The sequence below is a fragment of the Thalassophryne amazonica genome, chromosome 9 (assembly GCF_902500255.1).
Source record: "Thalassophryne amazonica chromosome 9, fThaAma1.1, whole genome shotgun sequence".
NCBI lineage: Eukaryota > Metazoa > Chordata > Actinopteri > Batrachoidiformes > Batrachoididae > Thalassophryne > Thalassophryne amazonica.
In genome coordinates this window covers 12,042,651-12,070,346 of record NC_047111.1, presented here as the reverse complement: position 1 = coordinate 12,070,346, position 27,696 = coordinate 12,042,651, and the positions used below count along the sequence as shown (strand labels likewise).

Genomic DNA, 27,696 nt, shown 5'->3' with positions numbered 1-27,696 from the left:
GAGATGGATGTTAGCCTAGACAAAGAGACAGATGTTAGCCTAGACAAAGAGATGGATGTTAGCCTAAACAAAGAGACAGATGTTAGCCTAGACAAAGGGATGGATGTTAGCCTAGACAAAGAGAGAAGGATGTTAGCCTAGACAAAGAGATGGATGTTAGCCTAGACAAAGAGATGTTAGCCTAGACAAAGAGACGGATGTTAGCCTAGACAAAGAGATGGATGTTAGCCTAGACAAAGAGACGGATGTTAGCCTAGACAAAGAGATGGATGTTAGAAGATGTTGCTGCAGCAGCTCTTCAGACCAGCAGGAGGTGCCAGTAGAATCGTGGACTCACCTGAAGCTTCTCTATAAGTGCTGAGTTCCTTTTGGCTTTGGTGGGAAGAGTCGTGGTGACACCTGAAGACTTTGGACACACAAACACAACAGTCAACAATGATGTAAAACATGCTCACTTTATGTTGTGTGAATGTTTGAAAGAATGTAGCTCCGCCCACTTTGTATATGTTGGAAGTTACATGTTCCACTGAAGTGACACCTTTGTAAAGCAGATTAAAGTCAGATTGTCGTGGTTAGGGTCCAAGAATCGTGATCTGGTGATCTTTGACCTGCATTAGGTCAGGGTTCATCACATGGTCGGAGGAACTCACTGGCTTATTCACCTTATACAGTCCCGCCCACCCTGACGTCCTGAATAAGGTGAATAGCTCCTGTACTGTCGTTTTAGGGAGGAGCCTGTCATCATTATTACTATACTTGGGTTCACTGACCTGCTGAACATCTCTGTGGATTTCAGGAAGCTCTAAGGAGCGAGGTGGCCGTCGCCGGAGCGGCGTATCCTGAAACAAACACACCACAGGAAAATACCCCTCTGAAACCAGTTCACACTCAAAACCCAGTCTCACACTTGTAAGCAGAGTCAACTGAAGATAGTTTTTTAAGTGGTTTCCCTCAAATTTACCCTCAAAGTACTCTCATGAGACAAACTTTTTATTTTTTAATCAATCAATCAATCAATTTTTTTATATAGCGCCAAATCACAACAAACAGCTGCCCCAAGGCGCTTTATATTGTAAGGCAAGGCCATACAATAATTATGTAAAACCCCAACGGTCAAAACGACCCCCTGTGAGCAAGCACTTGGCTACAGTGGGAAGGAAAAACTCCCTTTTAACAGGAAGAAACCTCCAGCAGAACCAGGCTCAGGGAGGGGCAGTCTTCTGCTGGGACTGGTTGGGGCTGAGGGAGAGAACCAGGAAAAAGACATGCTGTGGAGGGGAGCAGAGATCGGTCACTAATGATTAAATGCAGAGTGGTGCATACAGAGCAAAAAGAGAAAGAAACAGTGCATCATGGGAACCCCCCCAGCAGTCTACGTCTATAGCAGCATAACTAAGGGATGGTTCAGGGTCACCTGATCCAGCCCTAACTATAAGCTTTAGCAAAAAGGAAAGTTTTAAGCCTAATCTTAAAAGCAGAGAGGGTGTCTGTCTCCCTGATCTGAATTGGGAGCTGGTTCCACAGGAGAGGAGCCTGAAAGCTGAAGGCTCTGCCTCCCATTCTACTCTTACAAACCCTAGGAACTACAAGTAAGCCTGCAGTCTGAGAGTGAAGCGCTCTATTGGGGTGATATGGTACTACGAGGTCCCTAAGATAAGATGGGACCTGATTATTCAAAACCTTATAAGTAAGAAGAAGAATTTTAAATTCTATTCTAGAATTAACAGGAAGCCAATGAAGAGAGGCCAATATGGGTGAGATATGCTCTCTCCTTCTAGTCCCCGTCAGTACTCTAGCTGCAGCATTTTGAATTAACTGAAGGCTTTTTAGGGAACTTTTAGGACAACCTGATAATAATGAATTACAATAGTCCAGCCTAGAGGAAATAAATGCATGAATTAGTTTTTCAGCATCACTCTGAGACAAGACCTTTCTGATTTTAGAGATATTGCGTAAATGCAAAAAAGCAGTCCTACATATTTGTTTAATATGCGCATTGAATGACATATCCTGATCAAAAATGACTCCAAGATTTCTCACAGTATTACTAGAGGTCAGGGTAATGCCATCCAGAGTAAGGATCTGGTTAGACACCATGTTTCTAAGATTTGTGGGGCCAAGTACAATAACTTCAGTTTATCTGAGTTTAAAAACAGGAAATTAGAGGTCATCCATGTCTTTATGTCTGTAAGACAATCCTGCAGTTTCGCTAATTGGTGTGTGTCCTCTGGCTTCATGGATAGATAAAGCTGGGTATCATCTGCGTAACAATGAAAATTTAAGCAATACCGTCTAATACTACTGCCTAAGGGAAGCATGTATAAAGTGAATAAAATTGGTCCTAGCACAGAACCTTGTGGAACTCCATAATTAACTTTAGTCTGTGAAGAAGATTCCCCATTTACATGAAATTGTAATCTATTAGACAAATATGATTCAAACCACCGCAGCGCAGTGCCTTTAATACCTATGGCATGCTCTAATCTCTGTAATAAAAATTGTAATAAATTTTTAGCACGCGACATCAAGTTCTCATAAAAAAAGGCTTTTCTGGCATTTGAGTAAAAAAGCTTAAATCAGAGGTCGGGTACATTTAATATGTGTGTGTGTGTGTGTGTGTGTGTGTGTGTGTGTGTGTGTGTGTGTGTGTGTGTGTGTGTGTGTGTGTGTGTGTGTGTGTGTGTGTGTGTGTGTGTGTGTGTGTGTGTAAAGGCTGATCCTGAGGCTGAGAGACGTAACACTGGAGCAACATCTAGTGGCAGAGAAAAACTCAGAGCACCTTTTCAAACTAAACTAAACTAAACCAACCACGACTTCTCTCTGGTGTCTGTCAGACCGAGTCCAACAAATACATGAAGCCATGGCTCCCAATTTGGGGAGTTTTCTTTGTTTATTCAAACCTTTCTGTAATCTGGATCTGATCCAGATTGAAGAGAAACTAGTTTCATGAAAACTGCTTCATGTGACCCTGAAGCAGCTGGTAGCTTAGCAACAAATGCTAACAAAAGGTCGCCATTCCAGGTTCCTGCCTGAAGAACCTTAAACAAGTCCCTCTGATGAAAACGAAGAACTGCAAAGTATGTGAAAAGACACCAGTGTGGTCCAGAGGAGGTGGTTCTTGGACCTACTTCCCCAAGAACCTCAAACTTAAGTGCAGTTTGTGACTGACTACATGGTGCTTTGTTGAAGAAGCTCCGACCCAGAACAGGAAGATGTAATTACTCACCGCTTTGTTCCCAGCAGCATCAGGGGGCGGAGCTGAGGCCTTGAACCTTCCAGCGAGTTCTGCCACCGATTGCCGCAATGCAACGTTCTCCTGAAGGAAAGGAGGGACGGCGGTCAGCGCCACAGATAAGCAAATGCTCTGAAGCACGCGTCGCCTCCCGAGAGCCAGAACATGTTCCCTGAAAGGTTCCAGCGGCTTCACATGAAATTCTACTCATGAGTGTTAACGTTTGTGTCTGTGAGTGTTCAGCTGCTCGGCTCTAACAGTGAGGACATGACCTCATGGACCTTCAGAACCGCGGCTGAGCTCCACAGTCACAGCTGCCGACTTGATCCTGGTCCATTTTCAGACGAAGGCTTCACATTGCTGACATTCAGCAGATAATGAAGCCACGCCCCCTGCAGGAACACACACTCCGTTCATCCGTCTGTGTGAGGACACGTGGGGACGGGATGAGGGCTCAGAAAAACACCCGCAACAAACAATAAAAACAATCTGACGGAAAGAGCGTTTATATATATTTTTTAAAAATCGGTTACATTATAGGAAATAATGTTTATACAACCCCTGGCAAAAATTATGGAATCACCGTCCTCGGAGGATGTTCATTCAGTTGTTTAATTTTGTAGAAAAAAAGCAGATCACAGACATGACACAAAACTAAAGTCATTTCAAATGGCAACTTTCTGGCTTTAAGAAACACTATAAGAAATCAAGAAAAAAAGATTGTGGCAGTCAGTAACGGTTACTTTTTTAGACCAAGCAGAGGAAAAAAATATGGAATCACTCAATTCTGAGGAAAAAATTATGGAATCACCCTGTAAATTTTCATCCCCAAAACTAACACCTGCATCATATCAGATCTGCTCGTTAGTCTGCATCTAAAAAGGAGTGATCACACCTTGGAGAGCTGTTGCACCAAGTGGACTGACATGAATCATGGCTCCAACACGAGAGATGTCAATTGAAACAAAGGAGAGGATTATCAAACTCTTAAAAGAGAGTAAATCATCACGCAATGTTGCAAAAGATGTTGGTTGTTCACAGTCAGCTGTGTCTAAACTCTGGACCAAATACAAACAACATGGGAAGGTTGTTAAAGGCAAACATACTGGTAGACCAAGGAAGACATCAAAGCATCAAGACAGAAAACTTAAAGCAATGTCTCAAAAATCGAAAATGCACAACAAAACAAATGAGGAACAAATGGGAGGAAACTGGAGTCAACGTCTGTGACAGAACTGTAAGAAACCGCCTAAAGGAAATGGGATTTACATACAGAAAAGCCAAATGAAAGGCATCATTAACACCTAAACAGAAAAAAACAAGGTTACAATGGGCTAAGGAAAAGCAATCGTGGACTGTGGATGACTGGATGAAAGTCATATTCAGTGATGAATCTCGAATCTGCATTGGGCAAGGTGATGATGCTGGAACTTTTGTTTGGTGCCGTTCCAATGAGATTTATAAAGATGACTGCCTGAAGAGAACATGTAAATTTCCACAGTCATTGATGATATGGGGCTGCATGTCAGGTAAAGGCACTGGGGAGATGGCTGTCATTACATCTTCAATAAATGCACAAGTTTACGTTGATATTTTGGACACTTTTCTGATGTTTGAGGATGATGAAATCATTTTTCAAGAAGATAATGCATCTTGCCATAGAGCAAAAACTGCAAAAACATTCCTTGCAAAAAGACACATAGGGTCAATGTCAATGAGCAGATCTGATTTGATGCAGGTGTTAGTTTTGAGGATGAAAATTTACAGGGTGATTCCATAATTTTTTCCTCAGAATTGAGTGATTCCATATTTTTTTTCCCTCTGCTTGCTCTAAAAAAGTAACCGTTACTGACTGCCATAATATTTTTTCTTGATTTCTTATAGTGTTTCTTAAAGCCAGAAAGTTGCCATTTGAAATTACTTTAGTTTTGTGTCATGTCTGTGATCTGCTTTTTTCTACAAAATTAAACAACTGAATGAACATCCTCTGAGGCCGGTGATTCCATAATTTTTGCCAGGGGTTGTATAAATAAACCCGCCAAAGCCTGACAGGACGCACGATTTTTAAAATCACTTTTTTCCAACGTTGCTGCTCTTTTGTGTGTGTGTGTGTATGTGTGTTTTTTTTTTTGTTGTTGTTTTTTTTTTTTTTTTTGGAGTGTGAAAACTGTCAGTGACCCAACAGCACATTTCACAAAACACCTTTCCACAGTGCGACACCCAAAAACAACCGTTGAACCGCTTCCTCTTCCTGTGCATGTGAGCCCGTGCACATCCTGTCATTTCTCACATAAAACTCATGCTCATTTACATGCTGCATCATTTAAAGACCACATCATTTACACACCACATTTAAATTTATTTTCATTTATATAGCACCAAATCACAACAGAGTTGCCTCAAGGTGCTTCACACAGGTAAGGTCAAACCTTACTAACCCCCAGAGCAACAGTGGTAAGAAAAAAAAACTCCCTCTGAGGAAGAAACCTCAAGCAGACCAGACTCAAAGGGGTGACCTTCTACTTGGGCCATGATACAGACATAAATTACAGAACAATTTACAAAACGAATATACAGGAAATGTTGCTGGTGCACAGGACAGGAGGGTTACAGAAACAGACACCACACCCATCTCTGGATGGAGCTGCACCTTAAACAGGGAGAAAAAAACAGAATCAGGCATCAGAAAGACAACAAATACAGTATAATTTGTCAGCATTAAACAACAAGAAAAACAGGAAATACTAAGGTGATCACATTTCCACATCATTTAGACACCACATCATTTAAATACCACATCGTTTACACATCTCATTATTTACACATCGTTTACAAGCTTCATCATATACATTCCACATCATTTACACACCTCCAAGTTTACATACCACACTGTTGCACTATTCTTAATTTACACACCACATCATTTAAACACCACAGCCACATTGTTTACATGCCACATCTCCATATCTGTCACACACCTTTACACACTTAATTTACATGCCACATTGTTTACATGCCTTCATTTTCACACCACATCATTTACGTTCCACATCGTCCATCCGCCATATCTGTCACACACCTTTACACACTGAATTTCCATGCCACATCATTTACATGCCTCATTGTTTACACTCATCTTAATTTACACACTTCATTGTTTACACACCACATCGTTTACATGTCATATTATTTACACACTAGATCATTTGCACTCTTCTTAGTTTACACATCTCATTGTTTACAAGCCTCATCATGTACACACCTCATTGATTACATACCACATCATTTACATGCCTCATTGTTTACACACCATATCACATACCTCATTGTTTTCACTCATCTTCATTTTCACACCACGGTGTTTTCATGTCTCATTGTTTACATGCCACATCAGTTACACACCACATTGTTTACACTCTTCTTAATTTACATACCACATTGTTACTCTTCTTAATTTACAGACCACATTGTTACTCTTCTTAATATTCAGACCACATTGTTTTCATGCCTCATTGTTTACACACCACATCAGTTACACACCTCATTGTTTACACTCTTAATTTACACACCACATTGTTACTCTTCTTAATTTACAGACCACATTGTTACTCTTCTTAATTTACACACCACATTGTTACTCTTCTTAATTTACAGACCACATTGTTACTCTTCTTAATTTACAGACCACATTGTTACTCTTCTTAATATTCAGACCACATTGTTTCATGCCTCATTGTTTACACACCACATCAGTTACACACCTCATTGTTTACACTCTTCTTAATTTACACACCACATTGTTACTCTTCTTAATTTACAGACCACATTGTTACTCTTCTTAATTTACACACCACATTGTTACTCTTCTTAATCTTCACACCACATTGTTTCATGCCTCATTAACACACCACATCAGTTACACACCTCATTGTTTACACTCTTCTTAATTTACACACCACATTGTTACTCTTCTTAATTTACAGACCACATTGTTACTCTTCTTAATTTTCACACCACATTGTTACTCTTCTTAATCTTCACACCACATTGTTTCATGCCTCATTGTTTACACACCACATCAGTTACACACCTCATTGTTTACACTCTTCTTAATTTACACACCACATTGTTACTCTTCTTAATTTACAGACCACATTGTTACTCTTCTTAATTTACACACCACATTGTTACTCTTCTTAATCTTCACACCACATTGTTTCATGCCTCATTGTTTACACACCACATCAGTTACACACCTCATTGTTTACACTCTTCTTAATTTACACACCACATTGTTACTCTTCTTAATTTACACACCACATTGTTACTCTTCTTAATTTACAGACCACATTGTTACTCTTCTTAATTTACAGACCACATTGTTACTCTTCTTAATCTTCACACCACATTGTTTCATGCCTCATTGTTTACACACCACATCAGTTACACACCTCATTGTTTACACTCTTCTTAATTTACACACCACATTGTTACTCTTCTTAATTTACACACCACATTGTTACTCTTCTTAATTTACAGACCACATTGTTACTCTTCTTAATTTACAGACCACATTGTTACTCTTCTTAATATTCAGACCACATTGTTTCATGCCTCATTGTTTACACACCACATCAGTTACACACCTCATTGTTTACACTCTTCTTAATTTACACACCACATTGTTACTCTTCTTAATTTACAGACCACATTGTTACTCTTTTTAATTTACACACCACATTGTTACTCTTCTTAATCTTCACACCACATTGTTTCATGCCTCGTTAACACACCACATCAGTTACACACCTCATTGTTTACACTCTTCTTAATTTACACACCACATTGTTACTCTTCTTAATTTACAGACCACATTGTTACTCTTCTTAATTTTCACACCACATTGTTACTCTTCTTAATCTTCACACCACATTGTTTCATGCCTCATTGTTTACACACCACATCAGTTACACACCTCATTGTTTACACTCTTCTTAATTTACACACCACATTGTTACTCTTCTTAATTTACAGACCACATTGTTACTCTTCTTAATTTACACACCACATTGTTACTCTTCTTAATCTTCACACCACATTGTTTCATGCCTCATTGTTTACACACCACATCAGTTACACACCTCATTGTTTACACTCTTCTTAATTTACACACCACATTGTTACTCTTCTTAATTTACAGACCACATTGTTACTCTTCTTAATTTACAGACCACATTGTTACTCTTCTTAATTTACAGACCACATTGTTACTCTTCTTAATATTCAGACCACATTGTTTCATGCCTCATTGTTTACACACCACATCAGTTACACACCTCATTGTTTACACTCTTCTTAATTTACACACCACATTGTTACTCTTAATTTACAGACCACATTGTTACTCTTTTTAATTTACACACCACATTGTTACTCTTCTTAATCTTCACACCACATTGTTTCATGCCTCGTTAACACACCACATCAGTTACACACCTCATTGTTTACACTTCTTAATTTACACACCACATTGTTGCTCTTCTTAATTTACACACCACATTGTTACTCTTCTTAATTTTCACACCACATTGTTTACATGCAAAATTGTTTACACTCTTCTTAATTTTCACACCACATTGTTTTCATGCCTCATTGTTTACACACCACATCGTTTACATGCCATATTATTTACACACTACATCATTTACACTCTTCTTAGTTTACACATCTCATTTACAAGCCTCATCATGTACACACCTCATTGATTACATACCACATCATTTACATGCCTCATTGTTTACACATCACATTGTTACTGTTGTTAATTTTCCCACCACATTGTTTACATTCCTCATTGTTTACACGCCACATTGGTTACACTCTTAATGAACATGACTCATCATTTGATCCCTTCTTAATTTACTACCCTTCTCTTTCACACAGTCGGTGAGGTCCTGACATCAGTTGGTGTGGTCGTTTCAGCTGGCGTGGCGATGAGTCGCTGCTAAGATTTGGATCGTTTCAGAAACGGTTTCAGAAAATTGTTTCAGGAAATGGTTTCCTGACGTGTGGTTTTGATGTGGACTCAAACAGGAGACAAATCAAGAACAGTTGTAAAGTGACAGTCAGAGAAACGTTCAGCTCTTACCTCCATCCTGCGTGTCTGTCGGTGTGTGAGCGGGTTATATTTAGAAGGAGCGAGTGACAGACGGAAAGAGTCTGACACTTAAATTCTCTCACTTGCTCACCACTTTAGTCGCCGCTCGGTATGCTGGGAGTTTCACTTTGTTTGCTGTTTTGTTCCTGCTGTGGACGCAGCGAAGTTCATTATTTAGAAATAAGTAGGAGATTTAAAAAATATTCAAGTTTGTTCATGTTCTTTTGAGACATGTGAACTATCTAACAGGACAGAAAACCAAAACGAGTTTAATTTAGGATGTCCTGTCCTGGAATACTAGGTTTTACTTTATGATGTCATAGAGCCTGAATGTTTTCCTTTATGATGTTACAAGGCAAAATGTTTTACCAGGTCTAATCAGTGGTTTGGAAAGTTGAGGTCTAACAAAGTGGTTTTGAAGTTTCTCAAAGGTAAATAGTTCGTATTTCACAGGTGGACGAAAGCAGTCCTCTTAATATTTCTAATGTGGAGGTCAAAGGACAACGTAGGATCAAAAATTACCCCAAGGTTCCTCACTTTGTCAGTGTGATGTATGACACACGAGCCTAGGCTAAGTATTAACTGGTCAAATTGATGCCGCTGTCTCACTGGACCAAGAACCATCATTTCAGTCTTATCAGAGCTTAAAAGTAGGAAGTTTCTAGACATCCAACTTCTCACTGATACAAGGCAATCTTCTAAGGATTTTATGTGGTGAGATTACCAGTAGTTATCGGCATGTATAACTGAGTATCATCAGCACAGCAGTGAAAGGTAATCACAAAGTGCTGCAATATGTGCCCAAGGGGAACCCCAAATTTCATGTCAGTAAGGTTAGAGGTAGTGTTACTGTACAAAACACAGTGAGAACAACTGGTCAAGTATGACGTCAACCATGCAAGGGCACTCCCAGTAATCCCAAAATTATTCTCCAGCCTATCAAGTAGAATATGATGATCCACGGTATCAAATGCAGCACTGAGATCTAACAGCACCAGAACCGTAGTGGTGTCCAATCAATCAATCAATCAAATCCATTGTAACCAGAAGATCATTCACCACTTTAGTAAGAGCCGTCTTTGTGGAATGATATTTTCTAAAAGCAGACTGCAGTGGCTAAAAAACATTATTCTAAGTAAGACAGTCCATGAGCTGCTGTGACACCACTTTTTCCAGAACTTTAAAGCAAAATGATAGATTTGATATCGGCCGATAGTTTTTCAATACACTAGGGTCAAGATTGGATTTCTTAAGTAATGGTTTAATCATTGCAGATTTAAAACATTTAGGAACAGATCCAGAGGTTAATGAGTGATGAATCATTTCCAGTACAGAGTGACCTGAACCTGGACTCTTGCTGGACCTATGGCCCAGCAAGAGTCCAGGTTCTTAAACAGTTTTGTTGGTGTAGGATCAAATAAAGAGGTTGTAATTTTAGCAGAAGTTATAAGTTTCATCACCACAGTCAGTGAAAAACTATCAAATTCTGTAAATCGAGGTAATACCTCAGTGGCCATGTGTACATGACCATAATAATCAGATAAGTGTAATAAGATCATTTCTCGTGTTTACGTCAGTAATCTGATGATTGGAAAAATGGGTTTCCATGATTTCAGTTCATTAATTGGATTTCTTTGGAAGTGGAGAAAGAATAAAGAAAACAAGAGCACTTTCTGTCTGTCTGTCTGTCTGTCAATTTCACTGGAGTTTTATTGACATGGGAAAATGACAAACTGTTACATAGAACAAAACAATAAAAACTAAGTAGATGTACATACAGTTAACAATATTCTACAGTAAATAAATGTGTAAACAGGTTATGTGGGATTGAAATATAGTAAAAATTGTATTTTTGTTGAGCTTTGCAGCTTCACCAGCGTTGAACTCGGGAAAAGGAAACTTGACAGAGGCAGTCATCCTTTTTAGCCCTTTTGGCGACCTTTATTACTAATATAACTGGAACTGTACGTCGGGATGAACTCTGAACTCACAGAAGAAAAAACTAGGTGTGTACTATACAAAAAACAAGGAGGCGCAGCAAAAGCCGCTGCTTAAAAACCTGCGACACCCAGTGGCAGAAATAAAATACTGCACTTTGGCAAACACAATCCCCTCCGTTATCACAACTGAGTTCACAAAATGAAAAGAATGCCTCTTAACACCCCACTTGAACTCAGGTTGTAAAAATATCAACAAAATCACACACATCAAGATGTGATACAGATGTGGGTCTCTTTCACCCTTTTAAAACGCCAAACAAAATACCTGCAAACTTTTTCAGTTTTGATTTTGTGGCAGGTTTGGTCATAATGTCTGTGACCATCTCTTCAGTAGTGCAATATACCAGTCACTTTCCCCTCGTTTACAGTGGACCTTATAAAATGATATTTAATGTTCACATGTTTGCATCTCTGCCTGCTTACAGGGTTTCTGGCCACGACAGTCATCCCCTGGTTGTCCTCATACACTACTGTTCGTGTGTATTTGTAGTCATCAATGCTTTCCAGTAGCTGGGTGATTCTTAGACTACGGGCACTTATGTCCTTTGATCATATTGTATGAAAAACAGAAAAAAGGGGAAATTTCACACTTTTATAGTTATCTTTACAATGAAAGTGTGTTAAGAAATTTGTTCTAGTAGTCTATGATGAGTTTTTCACCTTTTTTCAGCATCATTATATGCAAATATTGCCATTTTGTGCTTGTCCCACACCCAGACTTTTGATCTTCAATGATAAAAATGAATGGTAAAGAAAAGTTTCTTTCTAATGTTTTAAAATATCTCTGAATAAAATATCAGTAAAATAATCAAAACATAATTGGGGTATTCAATGTCATACAACTGTTGTGATTTTTTTAAACAAAATGTAGTTGTCCCACACTATTGCCGTAATTTCCACCACAACACTGTAATGTCGCTTTTAACAGTTTGTATGAAAGATTGTTTGGTTAGTTTCTATGGAGATAAACAGTGACATCAGAGCACATGTATATAGCGCCAAATCACAACAAACAGTTGCCCCAAGGCGCTTTATAATGTAAGGCAATGGTGTGGTGGAAATTACATTTACAAGGCCAATAGTGCCCGTAGTTAAAGAATCACCCAGCTGCTCTGTGTAGATGCACTCCTGCATTGTAGATGCTGGAGTCATATACAGTAGTGTTCAGAATAATAGTAGTGCTATGTGACTAAAAAGATTAATCCAGGTTTTGAGTATATTTCTTATTGTTACATGGGAAACAAGGCACCAGTAGATTCAGTAGATTCTCACAAATCCATCAAGACCAAGCATTCATGATATGCACACTCTTAAGGCTATGAAATTGGGCTATTAGTAAAAAAAAAGTAGAAAAGGGGGTGTTCACAATAATAGTAGTGTGGCATTCAGTCAGTGAGTTTGTCAATTTTGTGGAACAAACAGGTGTGAATCAGGTGTCCCCTATTTAAGGATGAAGCCAGCACCTGTTGAACATGCTTTTCTCTTTGAAAGCCTGAGGAAAATGGGACGTTCAAGACATTGTTCAGAAGAACAGAGTAGTTTGATTAAAAAGTTGATTGGGGAGGGGAAAACTTAGACGCAGGTGCAAAAAAATTATAGGCTGTTCATCTACAATGATCTCCAATGCTTTAAAATGGACAAAAAAAAACAAAAACAAAACAGAGACACGTGGAAGAAAACGGAAAACAACCATCAAAATGGACAGAGAAATAACCAGAATGGCAAAGGCTCACCTATTGATCAGCTACAGGATGATCAAAGACAGTCTGGAGTTACCTGTAAGTGCTGTGACAGAAGATGCCTGTGTGAAGCTAATTTATTTGCAAGAATCCCCCACAAAGTCCCTCTGTTAAATAAAAGACATGTGCAGAACAGGTTACAATTTGCCAAAGAACACATCAACTGGCCTAAAGAAAAATGGAGGAATATTTTGTGGACTGATGACAGTAAAATTGTTCTTTTTGGGTCCAAGGGCCGCAGACAGTTTGTGAGACGACCCCCAAACTCTGAATTCAAGCCACAGTTCACAGTGAAGACAGTGAAGCATGGTGGTGCAAGCATCATGATATGGGCATGTTTCTCCTACTATGGTGTTGGGCCTATATATCACATACCAGGTATCATGGATCAGTTTGGATATGTCAAAATACTTGAAGAAGTCATGTTGCCTTATGCTGAAGAGGACATGCCCTTGAAATGGGTGTTTCAACAAGACAATGACCCCAAGCACACTAGTAAACAAGCAAAATCTTGATTCCAAACCAACAAAATTAATACCTTGCAGATGTGAAGAAATCATGAAAAACTGTGGTTATACAAGTAAATACTAGTTTAGTGATTCACAGGATTACTAAAAAAGCAGTTTGAACATAATAGTTTTGAGTTTGTAGCGTCAACAGCAGATGCTACTATTATTGTGAACACCCCCTTTTCTACTTTTTTTTTTTTTACTAATAGCCCAATTTCATAGCCTTAAGAGTGTGCATATCATGAATGCTTGGTCTTGCTGGATTTGTGAGAATCTACTGAATCTACTGGTACCTTGTTTCCCATGTAACAATAAGAAATATACTCAAAACCTGGATTAATCTTTTTAGTCACATAGCACTACTATTATTCTGAACACTACTGTATTCTGCTTCACAGGTTGAGCGTGACTGTAGGTTGTTTCTTACTTTTCCATGAAACTGAAGAACTGTTCTTACTCAGGCTCACACAGTAACTGTGGTGCTGCATCTGTCAGTGGTATCAGATGCCCCGTCTGCATCACTACAGGCTACCAGGCCCAACTTCTCACTATCATTTTTTCTGAAACACAACTCTTTGTTTGCGGTGCCTCTGAGGTACCTTAAGACATGTTTTACAGTTACCCACTGGTCCTCCGTTGTTTCACAAAAGTGCTGTGATAGCTTGTTTACCATAAAAAAACTTCAGTCTGGACATGTACATGTTGATGGATATCTAAGGCTGCCCACAGCCTCTCTGTACATCTTAACATCACACATCTTGACAGCATCTTCTGTGTAACAGTTTTTGATCACAAGGAGCCCCCCTGGGGGGCAGCACGGTGGCATAGTGGTTAGCACTGTTGCCTCACAGCGCGAAGGTCGTGGGTTCAATTCCCGTGGCCTTTCTGTGTGGAGTTTCCATGTTCTCCCCGTGTGTGCGTGGGTTTCCTCCGGGTGCTCCGGTTTCCTCCCACATCCAAAGACATGCGTGTTAGGTGGATTGGGGTCTTTAAATTGTCCGTAGGTGTGTGTGTGTGTGTGTGTGTCTGTGGCCCTGCGACAGACTGGCGTCCTGTCCTGGGTGTACCCCGCTTCGCTCTCTATGACTGCTGGGATAGGCTCCAGCTCCCCGCGACCCTTAATTGGACTAAGCGGTAGAAGATGAATGAATGAATGACTTCCCCTGGGTTTGCAGTTTTGCGTGTTAAACCTTTCCAGTATCCTGTTGACATGTGCTTCCTGTAACATCTTCACACATTCATCAGACTGAATGAAATCAGTACCAAGACTAGAAGCACTCAGAGTGCAAACCTCCGCCAAGGCCATGTGTTCACTGACGCCATAACATCTACACGCCGTGGAATCATTGAACCTAAAAAAGTCTAACAATGATGTTTGCTAGTAAAAAAGTTTCATCTGCTGTGACTGGATAGCATGTATCCTTAGCACTTGGCATCACAGTTTATCGCAACTTGTACCTTTCCCAGAAGCTACTGTCATCTGCATGTGCATCTGATATTGCATGTGCTTATAGACAAAAACAAATGAGACAAAATTCAATTTATTATTCAACTAAACTGCAAATATATGAATTTATGAAATTTATGAAACACGTCTCTAAATAAATAACAGTAAATTCTGAAATAGAACTATTTTTTAAGTGTTGCATGTGCTACACAAGGCCATAGGGTCACTGACCCTAAAGAGATTCCCTCCTTGGCACAGTGATCTATTCAACAATTCAGTGTTACAACCAAAACTATGATACATACACTTTTCTTTCCTTTATATTTGACATCCTTGACCATGAAAACATACCACTAGAACTTGGAATCACTTTTATGTCTTTATTAGTTCAAAAGTTATTGTATAAAAACGATTTTTCGGTAATGGCGGTTTTCTTCTGGATCTAGCTCCATAACATTTGAAGCTACATCAAATCTGATGACACCTTACTGAATCAGTACAGATTCAGCTACAGTTTGGTGTTAGTTGTGCATCTCTAGCTTCATTTGTCACCTCACACTGACACATTTTCTATTTTCCCCATATTTTTGCATATTCTGAGATATATTCCAGATCCGGAATCTGGATCCGATCATCACCAAACTTTGTTGTTTGATAGAACATTTGACTATGTTACACCCTAATTTTTTTCAAGCCTTTCTGCCTTGTTTTTGTGGACTTAGAAACTAGAATGTCAAAATTCCCCCTATCCCGCAATGGTGAAGAATCCTTTAAAACATTCCTGGATCCGGATTGTGATCCGGATCACCACTAAAATTTAATCACTTGTTCTTCTTGTCATTTCCAACCACTCCACAAAATTTCATCAAAATCCGTTCAGAACTTTTTGAGTTATCCTGCTGACAAACAGACAGACAGACAAACAAACTCGACCGAAAACATAACCTCCTTGGCGGAGGTAAAAATGCTCAAGTCTCCCTAAATCTTTCATCTTGAACCTTTCTGAAAGCATCTTTTTCACATCCACCATCACCTCTTCGTTGCTGGCGGCAATAATCAGATCATCCAGCCAGATTATCATAATCACCTTTCCATGTTCTCCTTCCTTGACACAGACACAGTGATCTGCTGGGTTTTGTGTGAAGTCATTTTCACTTAGACAGTCACTGTTCCAGTTTCACCCTGACTGTTTTAGGCCGTACAAAGATTTCTCCAGCTTACACACCAGACCTTCCCCTTCTTTTTAACCTTCTGGTTGATCTGTGTAGATCTCATAGTCAATGGGAGCATGTAAATAAGCTGTTTTAACATCCATTTGGTGGATCCACAGGTTCTCCTGTGCTGCTTTTTGTAACAATACTCTTATGCTTGTCAAATTGGCTGTTGGGGAGAAAGTTTCACCATAATCAGTCCCATCTTTTGGCTGTAACCCTTTGTGACAAACCTTGCTTTGTACTTCTCTTTGCCCTCAGTGTCACTCTTAATAGAATCAAATCATTTACCCCCCACTGTTTTCTTGCCTTTTGGCAGAGTAGTCCGAGTAAATGTGCTGTTCTCCTTTAATGATTGGATTTCTTCATCCATTGTTTGGAGTTAGCTGACTCCATAGTTTCCTCAAACATATGTGGAATGTTGCACATGGTTCTGTAACAGTAATCAGTGTTAAAATGTGCCCCATCACTATCACCATCGTCAGTTACAAAATCCCTTAAAGGGACCTCTCACCTGTAGATTCATTTATTGTCTCACTCGACCTTTCTTGGTCATACTCATCTGAAGTACCATCTTGTGGATTTTTGTTTCTCATACTCAGCTCAGTGTTCTCGTAGACTTCCTGTGTAACTATCAGTGGTAGGATATCTCACTCTGTCTTCATCATCACTTTGTTTTTGAACCTTCTCAGAGGCAGGGGTGTTGGCCAAGTGGTTAATGTGCTTGGTTTCAGTTCAGAAGGTTCCGGGTTCAAATCCCACCCCTGCCACATTTCTCCATGTAATGTGGAGTTGCGTCAGGAAGGGCATCCGGCGTAAAACTTGTGCCAATTCAACATGCAGATCCACCTTGGATTTGCTGTGGCGACCCCAAGTGCAAACAAGGGAGCAGCCGAAGGGACTTACTCAGAGTCAGGATGATAAACCAAATAAGCAGGACTGTTTTTGTCACAACCAATGAAAAATCCCTGATCACACCTGGAATCGAGCTTTTCCTGGTTCTGTTTGTTTGTGTAACATACAGATCCAAATTTCTGCATTTTGGATAAGTTTGGCTTTTTATCTGTCAGCATCTGGTAAGGGGTCTTCCCTGTTCGCTTATTAAAGCATCTGTTGCATACTACAACCCCTGGCAAAAATGATGGAATCACCGGCCTCGGAGGATGTTCATTCAGTTTAATTTTGTAGAAAAAAAAAAGCAGATCACAGACATGACACAAAACTAAAGTCATTTCAAATGGCAACTTTCTGGCTTTAAGAAACACTATAAGAAATCAAGAAAAAAAAAATCGTGGCAGTCAGTAACGGTTACTTTTTTAGACCAAGCAGAGGGAAAAAATATGGAATCACTCAATTCTGAGGAAAAAGTTATGGAATCATGAAAAACAAAAGAACGCTCCAACACATCACTAGTATTTTGTTGCACCACCTCTGGCTTTTATAACAGCTTGCAGTCTCTGAGGCATGGACTTAATGAGTGACAAACAGTACTCTTCATCAATCTGGCTCCAACTTTCTCTGATTGCTGTTGCCAGATCAGCTTTGCAGGTTGGAGCCTTGTCATGGACCATTTTCTTCAACTTCCACCAAAGATTTTCAATTGGATTAAGATCCGGACTATTTGCAGGCCATGACATTGACCCTGTGTGTCTTTTTGCAAGGAATGTTTTCACAGTTTTTGCTCTATGGCAAGATGCATTATCATCTTGAAAAATGATTTCATTATCCTCAAACATCCTTTCAAATGATGGGATAAGAAAAGTGTCCAAAATATCAATGTAAACTTGTGCACTTATTGATGATGTAATGACAGCCATCTCCCCAGTGCCTTTACCTGACATGTAGCCCCATATCATCAATGACTGTGGAAATTTACATGTTCTCTTCAGGCAGTCATCTTTATAAATCTCATTGGAACGGCACCAAACAAAAGTTCCAGCATCATCACCTTGCCCAATGCAGATTCGAGATTCATCACTGAATATGACTTTCATCCAGTCATCCACAGTCCACAATTGCTTTTCCTTAGCCCATTGTAACCTTGTTTTTTTCTGTTTAGGTGTTAATGATGGCTTTCGTTTAGCTTTTCTGTACGTAAATCCCATTTCCTTTAGGCGGTTTCTTACAGTTCGGTAACAGATGTTGACTCCAGTTTCCTCCCATTCGTTCCTCATTTGTTTTGTTGTGCATTTTCGATTTTTGAGACATATTGCTTTAAGTTTTCTGTCTTGACGCTTTGATGTCTTCCTTGGTCTACCAGTATGTTTGCCTTTAACAACCTTCCCATGTTGTTTGTATTTGGTCCAGAGTTTAGACACAGCTGACTGTGAACAACCAACATCTTTTGCAACATTGCGTGATGATTTACCCTCTTTTAAGAGTTTGATAATCCTCTCCTTTCTTTCAATTGACATCTCTCGTGTTGGAGCCATGATTCATGTCAGTGCACTTGGTGCAACAGCTCTCCAAGGTGTGATCACTCCTTTTTAGATGCAGACTAATGAGCAGATCTGATGCAGGTGTTAGTTTTGGGGATGAAAATTTACAGGGTGATTCCATAATTTATTCCTCAGAATTGAGTGATTCCATATTTTTTTTCCCTCTGCTTGGTCTAAAAAAGTAACCGTTACTGACTGCCACAATTTTTTTCCTGATTTCTTATAGTGTTTCTTAAAGCCAGAAAGTTGCCATTTGAAATGACTTTAGTTTTGTGTCATGTCTGTGATCTGCTTTTTTTCTACAAAATTAAACAACTGAATGAGCATCCTCCGAGGCCAGTGATTCCATAATTTTTGCCAGGGGTTGTATGGCTGCTGTTTGAACAGCATAGTTCCAAAGGCACTTGGGTAGCTGTTTTCAATTAGCATACATCTGCCCATTTCAAGAAGAGTACGCCAGCCCTCTCAGCGGTACCATTTTGGTGAGGTGAATAAGGGGCTGTCGTTTCATGCTTGATACCATTTTTCCTTAACAGTGTCTGGAAGTCCTTGCACATGAACTCTGCACCATTGTCAGACCTGATGCATTTTACCTTTCCATAAAGTGCAGTATCTGCTAGAAACTTTTCGGTTGCCTGTACCGTATCACTCTTTGTCTTAAGAAAGTCTACAAACACTGCATTTGAATAGTCATCAGTGAATGACTGCACATATTTGTATCCATCAATAGATTCATTTGGTACTGGACCTGCTAAGTCTGTGTGTGCTATCTGTAACGGGGCCTCTGCTCTTGTGTCAGGGTCTCTACTTCTGGTTTGTACAAACTTTCCCTGAATACATATCTCACACTCTTGATCAGGCTTAACAGCCTTTTCCTTAATCTGCATACCATCATCCACCTTTTGTAGTCTTAGTACATCATCATATTTGTAGTGGCCTAGTATTTTATGCCACATCTGTATGTGATGACAAGTATTACACTTATCACTATCCTCAAACTCAGTGTGCAAGTAATACAATTTTCCATACACATGAATATTAAACTTGGTACCATCTTTATGCATCAGTGTGTCTTGTCCTGTTTAAATGTTACCGTTGCCCCGTGAGCAGTGGCTGACTTCACTGAAAAGATGTCTTGGGGGTAAGATGGTATAAACAGTGCGTCTCTCAGCGTTGCTGTCCTGTATTGTCCACCAGGAACACTTCTGCATTCCCCTTACGTTGAGCGACACCTCTGCACAGGGTGCCGCCTGCTAATTCCACTCAGTGCATCTCTGGCTTGAACATGTGCTCAAAACTCTTGAACTTGTCGATATCGGGAACAATGTGGGAAGTAGCGCCAGTATCAACCATCAGGCCCTTTTCCTTGATGCTGCGTGCTGGCTGCTGAACCCCGATGTCTGCGTCCTTGATCCTGAATGCATAATCTGCTGTGTCTCCTGATCCACTGCCGCTCTCATCTGCAACTTTCCTCGCTCCATCTTGTTTTCTTTACGTCTACAAGTGGCATTGCTGTGGGTGTTAGTCTTGCAATAACTACACCATGTCTTTCGCCGACACATTTTGGCTCGATGACCTATCATGCCGCACTTGAAACAAGCAAGGTCTACATCGTTGTTTTTGTCCCGTGCACTTGACTTGGCGGGCTCCCGCCCGGCTCTCACTACAGTCTTCATTATATTGTCAGTGAGACCTGCAGCTGTCAGCTTCTCTGTGGCTTCAAAGTTATGCAGTTTTGTTTTGAATTCTGCAAATGTTAAACTGTCCTCATTGTGTGCCACGTGTATTGAGAAAGGTTTAAAGCTCTCAGGCAGTCCTTTTAATATCATGGCAATCAGCAGACCATCCCCCAAAGTCTCGCCTGAATTTCACAGAGCCGTGATGGTGGTCTCTGCCCTGATTATATAGTCTGTTACCGTCTCGCTGCTCGTCTTCTGAAGTGACGTCAGCATGGTGTACAAGGTGATAATGCGGGGCTTCCCCTTCCCAGCGTAGTAGTCTCTCAGTATTTTTAACGCCTTTCTCGTGTTGTCTGGTGCATCTCTCATAATTAAGGAGAGGCTCTTATCATCCAAAAGTTGAATCAACTCGGCATACGCATCAGCATTCTTCTTACTATCTGCCGCTACCTCGGCGTCGCCGCTGGGTTCTTTCAGAACCGTATCCTTTAATCCTAATAAATGCAGATGTCCGATCACTTTAGTCTCCTACAGTTCATACTTAGTTTCATCTCATCAGTCATCAGTTTCATCATCAGTTTTTTTTTTTTTGTTTTTTTTTGCGCTGTTGTCGTGCGTTACCTGTGCTGCTCCACAGCCTGTCCAGTGGATTTTTATTTTATTTTTTAGCACTGTTGTCGTGCGTTACCTGTGCTGCTCCACAGCCTGTCTAGTGGATTTTTATTTTGTTTTAGCACTGTTGTCGTGCGTTGCCTGTGCTGCTCCACAGCCTGTCCAGTGGATTTTTATTTTTATTTTATTTTTTAGCACTGTTGTTGTGCGTTACCTGTGCTGCTCCACAGCCTGTCTAGTGGATTTTTATTTTATTTTAGCACTGTTGTCGTGCGTTACCTGTGCTGCTCCACAGCCTGTCTAGTGTCGGATTCCCTGTTTGGGAATCCGCTAGCTTAGCGTAGCTACTAGCTCTTAGCCGTTTTAGCATGGCGGCTTCTCCTGTCTCTCCCGTACTTTTCTGCTCTGGGTGTGAAATGTTTAGTTATTCCTCGGCCTCTTTTAGCAGTAACGGTACATGTAATAAGTGCAGCTTATTCGTAGCTTTGGAGGCCAGGCTGGGCGAATTGGAGGCTCGGCTCCGCACCGTGGAAAATTCTACAGCTAGCCAGGCCCCTGTAGTCGGTGCGGACCAAGGTAGCTTAGCCGCCGTTAGTTCCCCCCTGGCAGACCCCGTGCAGTCGGGAAGGCAGGCTGACTGGGTGACTGTGAGGAGGAAGCGTAGCCCTAAACAGAAGCCCCGTGTACACCGTCAACCCGTTCACATCTCTAACCGTTTTTCCCCACTCGACGATACACTCGCCGAGGATCAAACTCTGGTTATTGGCGACTCTGTTTTGAGAAATGTGAAGTTAGCGACACCAGCAACCATTGTCAATTGTCTTCCGGGGGCCAGAGCAGGCGACATCGAAGGACATTTGAAATTGCTGGCTAAGGCTAAGCGTAAATTTGGTAAGATTGTAATTCACGTCGGCAGTAATGACACTCGGTTACGTCAATCGGAGGTCACTAAAATTAACATTAAATCGGTGTGTAACTTTGCAAAAACAATGTCGGACTCTGTTGTTTTCTCTGGGCCCCTCCCCAATCAGACCGGGAGTGACATGTTTAGCCGCATGTTCTCCTTGAATTGCTGGCTGTCTGAGTGGTGTCCAAAAAATGAGGTGGGCTTCATTGATAATTGGCAAAGCTTCTGGGGAAAACCTGGTCTTGTTAGGAGAGACGGCATCCATCCCACTTTAGAGGGAGCAGCTCTCATTTCTAGAAATCTGGCCAATTTTTTGGGATCCTCCAAACTGTGACTGTCTAGCGTTGGGACCAGGAGGCAGAGCTGTGGTCTTATACACCTCTCTGCAGCTTCTCTCCCCCTGCCATCCCCCTATTACCCCATCCCCGTAGAGACGGTGCCTGCTCCCAGACCACCAATAACTAGCAAAAATCTATTTAAGCATAAAATTCAAAAAGAAAAAATAATATAGCACCTTCAATTGCACCACAGACTAAAACAGTTAAATGTGGTCTATTAAACATTAGGTCTCTTTCTTCTAAGTCCCTGTTGGTAAATGATATAATAATTGATCAACGTATTGATTTATTCTGCCTAACAGAAACTTGGTTACAGCAGGATGAATATGTTAGTTTAAATGAGTCAACACCCCCGAGTCACACTAACTGTCAGAATGCTCGTAGCACGGGCCGGGGCGGAGGATTAGCAGCAATCTTCCATTCCAGCTTATTAATTAATCAAAAACCTAGACAGAGCTTTAATTCATTTGAAAGCTTGTCTCTTAGTCTTGTCCATCCAAATTGGAAGTCCCAAAAACCAGTTTTATTTGTTATTATCTATCGTCCACCTGGTCGTTACTGTGAGTTTCTCTGTGAATTTTCAGACCTTTTGTCTGACTTAGTGCTTAGCTCAGATAAGATAATTATAGTGGGCGATTTTAACATCCACACAGATGCTGAGAATGACAGCCTCAACACTGCATTTAATCTATTATTAGACTCTATCGGCTTTGCTCAAAAGTAAATGAGTCCACCCACCACTTTAATCATATTTTAGATCTTGTTCTGACTTATGGTATGGAAATAGAAGACTTAACAGTATTCCCTGAAAACTCCCTTTTGTCTGATCATTTTTTAATAACATTTACATTTACCCTGATGGACTACCCTGCAGTGGGGAATAAGTTTCATTACACTAGAAGTCTTTCAGAAAGCGCTGTAACTAGGTTTAAGGATATGATTCCTTCTTTATGTTCTCTAATGTCATATACCAACACAGAGCAGAGTAGCTACCTAAACTCTGTAAGGGAGTTAGAGTATCTTGTCAATAGTTTTACATCCTCATTGAAGACAACTTTGGATGCTGTAGCTCCTCTGAAAAAGAGAGCTTTAAATCAGAAGTGTCTGACTCCGTGGTATAACTCACAAACTCGTAGCTTAAAGCAGATAACCCGTAAGTTGGAGAGGAAATGGCGTCTCACTAATTTAGAAGATCTTCACTTAGCCTGGAAAAAGAGTTTGTTGCTCTATAAGAAAGCCCTTCGTGAAGCTAGGACATCTTTCTACTCATCACTAATTGAAGAAAATAAGAACAACCCCAGGTTTCTTTTCAGCACTGTAGCCAGGCTGACAAAGAGTCAGAGCTCTATTGAGCTGAGTATTCCATTAACTTTAACTAGTAATGACTTCATGACTTTCTTTGCTAACAAAATTTTGACTATTAGAGAAAAAATTACTCATAACCATCCCAAAGATGTATCGTTATCTTTGGCTGCTTTCAGTGATGCCGGTATTTGGTTAGACTCTTTCTCTCCGATTGTTCTGTCTGAGTTATTTTCATTAGTTACTTCATCCAAACCATCAACATGCTTATTAGACCCCATTCCTGCCAGGCTGCTCAAGGAAGTCCTACCATTATTTAATGCTTCAATCTTAAATATGATCAATCTATCTTTGTTAGTTGGTTATGTACCACAGGCCTTTAAGGTGGCAGTAATTAAACCATTACTTAAAAAGCCATCACTTGACCCAGCTATCTTAGCTAATTATAGGCCAATCTCCAACCTTCCTTTTCTCTCAAAGATTCTTGAGAGGGTAGTTGTAAAACAGCTAACTGATCACCTGCAGAGGAATGGTCTATTTGAAGAGTTTCAGTCAGGTTTTAGAATTCATCATAGTACAGAAACAGCATTAGTGAAGGTTACAAATGATCTTCTTATGGCTTCGGACAGTGGACTTATCTCTGTGCTTGTTCTGTTGGACCTCAGTGCTGCTTTTGATACTGTTGACCATAAAATTTTATTACAGAGATTAGAGCATGTCATAGGTATTAAAGGCATTGCGCTGCGGTGGTTTGAATCATATTTGTCTAATAGATTACAGTTTGTTCATGTAAATGGGGAATCTTCTTCACAGACTAAAGTTAATTATGGAGTTCCACAAGGTTCTGTGCTAGGACCAATTTTATTCACTTTATACATGCTTCCCTTGGGCAGTATTATTAGACGGTATTGCTTAAATTTTCATTGTTACGCAGATGATACCCAGCTTTATCTATCCATGAAGCCAGAGGATACGCACCAATTAGCTAAACTGCAGGATTGTCTTACAGACATAAAGACATGGATGACCTCTAATTTCCTGCTTTTAAACTCAGATAAAACTGAAGTTATTGTACTTGGCCCCACAAATCTTAGAAGCATGGTGTCTAACCAGATCGTTACTCTGGATGGCATTTCCCTGATCTCTAGTAATACTGTGAGAAATCTTGGAGTTATTTTTGATCAGGATATGTCATTCAAAGCGCATATTAAACAAATATGTAGGACTGCCTTTTTGCATTTACGCAATATCTCTAAAATCAGAAAGGTCTTGTCTCAGAGTGATGCTGAAAAACTAATTCATGCATTTGTTTCCTCTAGGCTGGACTATTGTAATTCATTATTATCAGGTTGTCCTAAAAGTTCCCTAAAAAGCCTTCAGTTGGTTCAGAATGCTGCAGCTAGAGTACTGACGGGGACTAGCAGGAGAGAGCATATCTCACCCGTGTTGGCCTCCCTTCATTGGCTTCCTGTTAATGCTAGAATAGAATTTAAAATTCTTCTTCTTACTTATAAGGTTTTGAATAATCAGGTCCCATCTTATCTTAGGGACCTCGTAGTACCATATTACCCCATTAGAGCGCTTCGCTCTCAGACTGCGGGCTTACTTGTAGTTCCTAGGGTTTGTAAGAGTAGAATGGGAGGCAGAGCCTTCAGCTTTCAGGCTCCTCTCCTGTGGAACCAGCTCCCAATTCAGATCAGGGAGACAGATACCCTCTCTACTTTTAAGATTAGGCTTAAAACTTTCCTTTTCGCTAAGGCTTATAGTTAGGGCTGGATCGGGTGACCCTGGACCATCCCTTGGTTATGTTGCTTTAGACGTAGACTGTGTTTCATAATTATTGTATGGCCTTGCCTTGCAATGTGGAGCGCCTTGGGGCAACTGTTTGTTGTGATTTGGCGCTATACAAGAAAAAAGTTGATTGATTGATTGATTGATCTCCGTCAAACACGAGCCGAGGCTGCCTGCTTGCACCTCGTGTCTCCGTGATGCTTTCTGTTAGCCGTTAGCACGCAGTCCGATGTGACTTTCTACTAGCTCTCTTCTCCTCTGAATTACTCCTGGGCCCATAACCTGTTGAGCTTTGCAGCTTCATCAGCGTTGAACTCAGGAAAAGGAAACTTAATGGAGGCTGTCATCCTTTTTAGCCCGGGATGAATTCTGAACTCACAGAAGAAAAAACTGGGCGTGGACTATACAAAAAACAAGGAGGTGCAGCAAAAGCCGCCGGCTTACAAACTTGCGGCACCCAGTGGCAGAAATAAAATACTGCACTTCAGCAAACAATAACACAATCCCCTCCTTTATCACAATGGTGTTCACAAAATTAAAAGAATGTCTTAGTTTTCTGTGTAAAATATTCTGTCCTATAAACTGTGTTATATTCTGCGTAGATAAAGTGACATATCAGTTTAATGTCCTGTTTTGGGTTTATGGTGGTTTGTGTCCGTTGTTCCTTCTTTTCGTGTCTCAAACCTTGCTGCTGTGTTTGTTGTCCTTCAGCCAACAGATAGTGAAGTTTGTCGACGTTGCTCTCATAGTCTGTTTGGGTGTTTGTGATCTGTGTCTCTGTTCATGTCTCTGATGTCTTGGTGCAGCGGGCAGGTGGTCAGGAAGTGCAGCTCGGTCTCCACCTGGTGTTGTGAACAGTGGGTCTGTCTTCTCTGGGGAGCCAGGTCTGTCTGTGGTGGCCTTTCTCCGCGGCCAGGCTGTGCTCACTGAGTCTGTACGTGGTCAAGGATTTCCTGAGCTTTGGGTTGGTCACAGTACTCAGGTATTCTGCAACCACGTTCTATCTGTTTAGGGACAAAAAGCATTCCAGTTTACTCTGGTTTTTGGTTGTTTTTCCGATGCATCACAGTTTTCTTTTTGTTTTCTTATAATTTGGTTTAGTCTATCAGGGTTTGTGTTTGGTGGCTCTGCTTGTGTTTGTGTAGAGAGTCCCAGAACCAGCCCGGCTGAGGAGGCGTCTCTCTTTTGAACTTTAATAATTAGTGATTATTGTCTTAATTATGCTCTGCATGTGTTGTTTGGTGTTTTCCGTTGGGCGAGGAGGATATATATCTTCTTTTTCTTTTTCCAGTTGCTCTCATTAGGGGGCGCCACAGCAGATTTCCATTTCCATCTCACTCTGTATTTTCCTCCGTCTCACCAACCACCTGCATGCCCTCCCTCAGCACATCCATAAACCTCCCCTTTGGCCTCCCTCTTTTACGCCTGCCTGGTGGCTCCATCTTCAGCATCCTTCTCCCTATATACCCTGGGTCCCTCCTCTGCACATGTCCAAACCATCTCAATCTTACCTCTGACTTTGTATGGAATGTTCCATGATGCTTGTCCACTTGATGACACAGTGTACATAACTGATCTTTGTATCTCCATCTGGGACAACAGGCATCATGAAATATTCTGTATTCTGACACAGGCAGCACAAAATTTTGATATAACACATACCATTCAGATGAACAACACAAGCATGTTATCCGCACACAATATCAAATGCAACACTCTCCAATCATTTAACTGTACTGATCCATGCAATAGGGCAAGGTCCACCCACCTGGAGGTCGGCCGAGCATAGGCTTAAAATGTAGGCGGGGCACTATGTCTGGGCTCTTGGTTGCAACATTGAGTGGGACGCTTGCTCCAAGACCCCAGTGCTGTCGTAGTGACTCTCTGTTCATTCCATGAAGGCATCTTTTCAGTACATCTGGTTTTTGAAGTCAGTGTTCTGTCAGTCTCTGAGCGTTCAAGGTCGCTCACCACATAAAATTACCAAGAGGGGATGCCAGGCAAGAAAATCCTGTTCATCTCCAAACCTACCCACCTGAGTTGTCTCTCTGATATGTTCATTCCTAATCCTGTTCATTTTCGTCACTCTCAAACAGAATCGCAACATGTTCAGCCCTGTCTCCTGTCTTTTTGTTATTGTCACTGTCTCTAAGTCGTCCAACATAGCTGGTCTCACTACTGTCTTGTAAACTTTCCCCTTCACTCTTGCTGATGTTCTTCGGTCACAAATCACTCTTGCCACCTTTCTCCACCCACTCCACCCTGCCTGCACTCTCTTCTTCACCTCTCTACCACACTCTCCATTACTTTGGACAATTGACCCCAAATATTTAA

The 27,696-nt window shown here is 40.7% G+C and overlaps 1 protein-coding gene and 2 long non-coding RNA genes across 4 annotated transcripts in view; 1 reads left to right on the top strand and 2 right to left on the bottom strand.

Moving 5' to 3' along the window:
* The window catches only part of dub (duboraya), a 46,587-nt gene extending 40,085 nt beyond the window's left edge, over positions 1–6,502 (bottom strand). For both annotated transcript variants that reach the window (XM_034177586.1, XM_034177587.1), the window contains exons 1-4: positions 6,335–6,502; positions 3,227–3,316; positions 771–839; positions 338–406 (exon numbers count right to left, since the gene is read on the bottom strand). In XM_034177586.1, coding sequence (XP_034033477.1) covers positions 338–406; positions 771–839; positions 3,227–3,316; positions 6,335–6,355 — 249 coding nt within the window. In that variant the 5' untranslated portion in view covers positions 6,356–6,502. The remainder of the gene's footprint in view (positions 1–337; positions 407–770; positions 840–3,226; positions 3,317–6,334) is intronic.
* LOC117516748 lies at positions 158–18,615 on the top strand. Its single transcript, XR_004562540.1, has 3 exons — positions 158–271; positions 12,645–12,649; positions 18,605–18,615. It is a non-coding gene; the product is annotated as an uncharacterized LOC117516748 (long non-coding RNA).
* Positions 8,709–8,862, bottom strand: LOC117516749. Its single transcript, XR_004562541.1, has 2 exons — positions 8,788–8,862; positions 8,709–8,744 (listed from the first exon to the last, which is right to left on the bottom strand). It is a non-coding gene; the product is annotated as an uncharacterized LOC117516749 (long non-coding RNA).
* Positions 18,616–27,696: the final 9,081 nt, after the last annotated feature.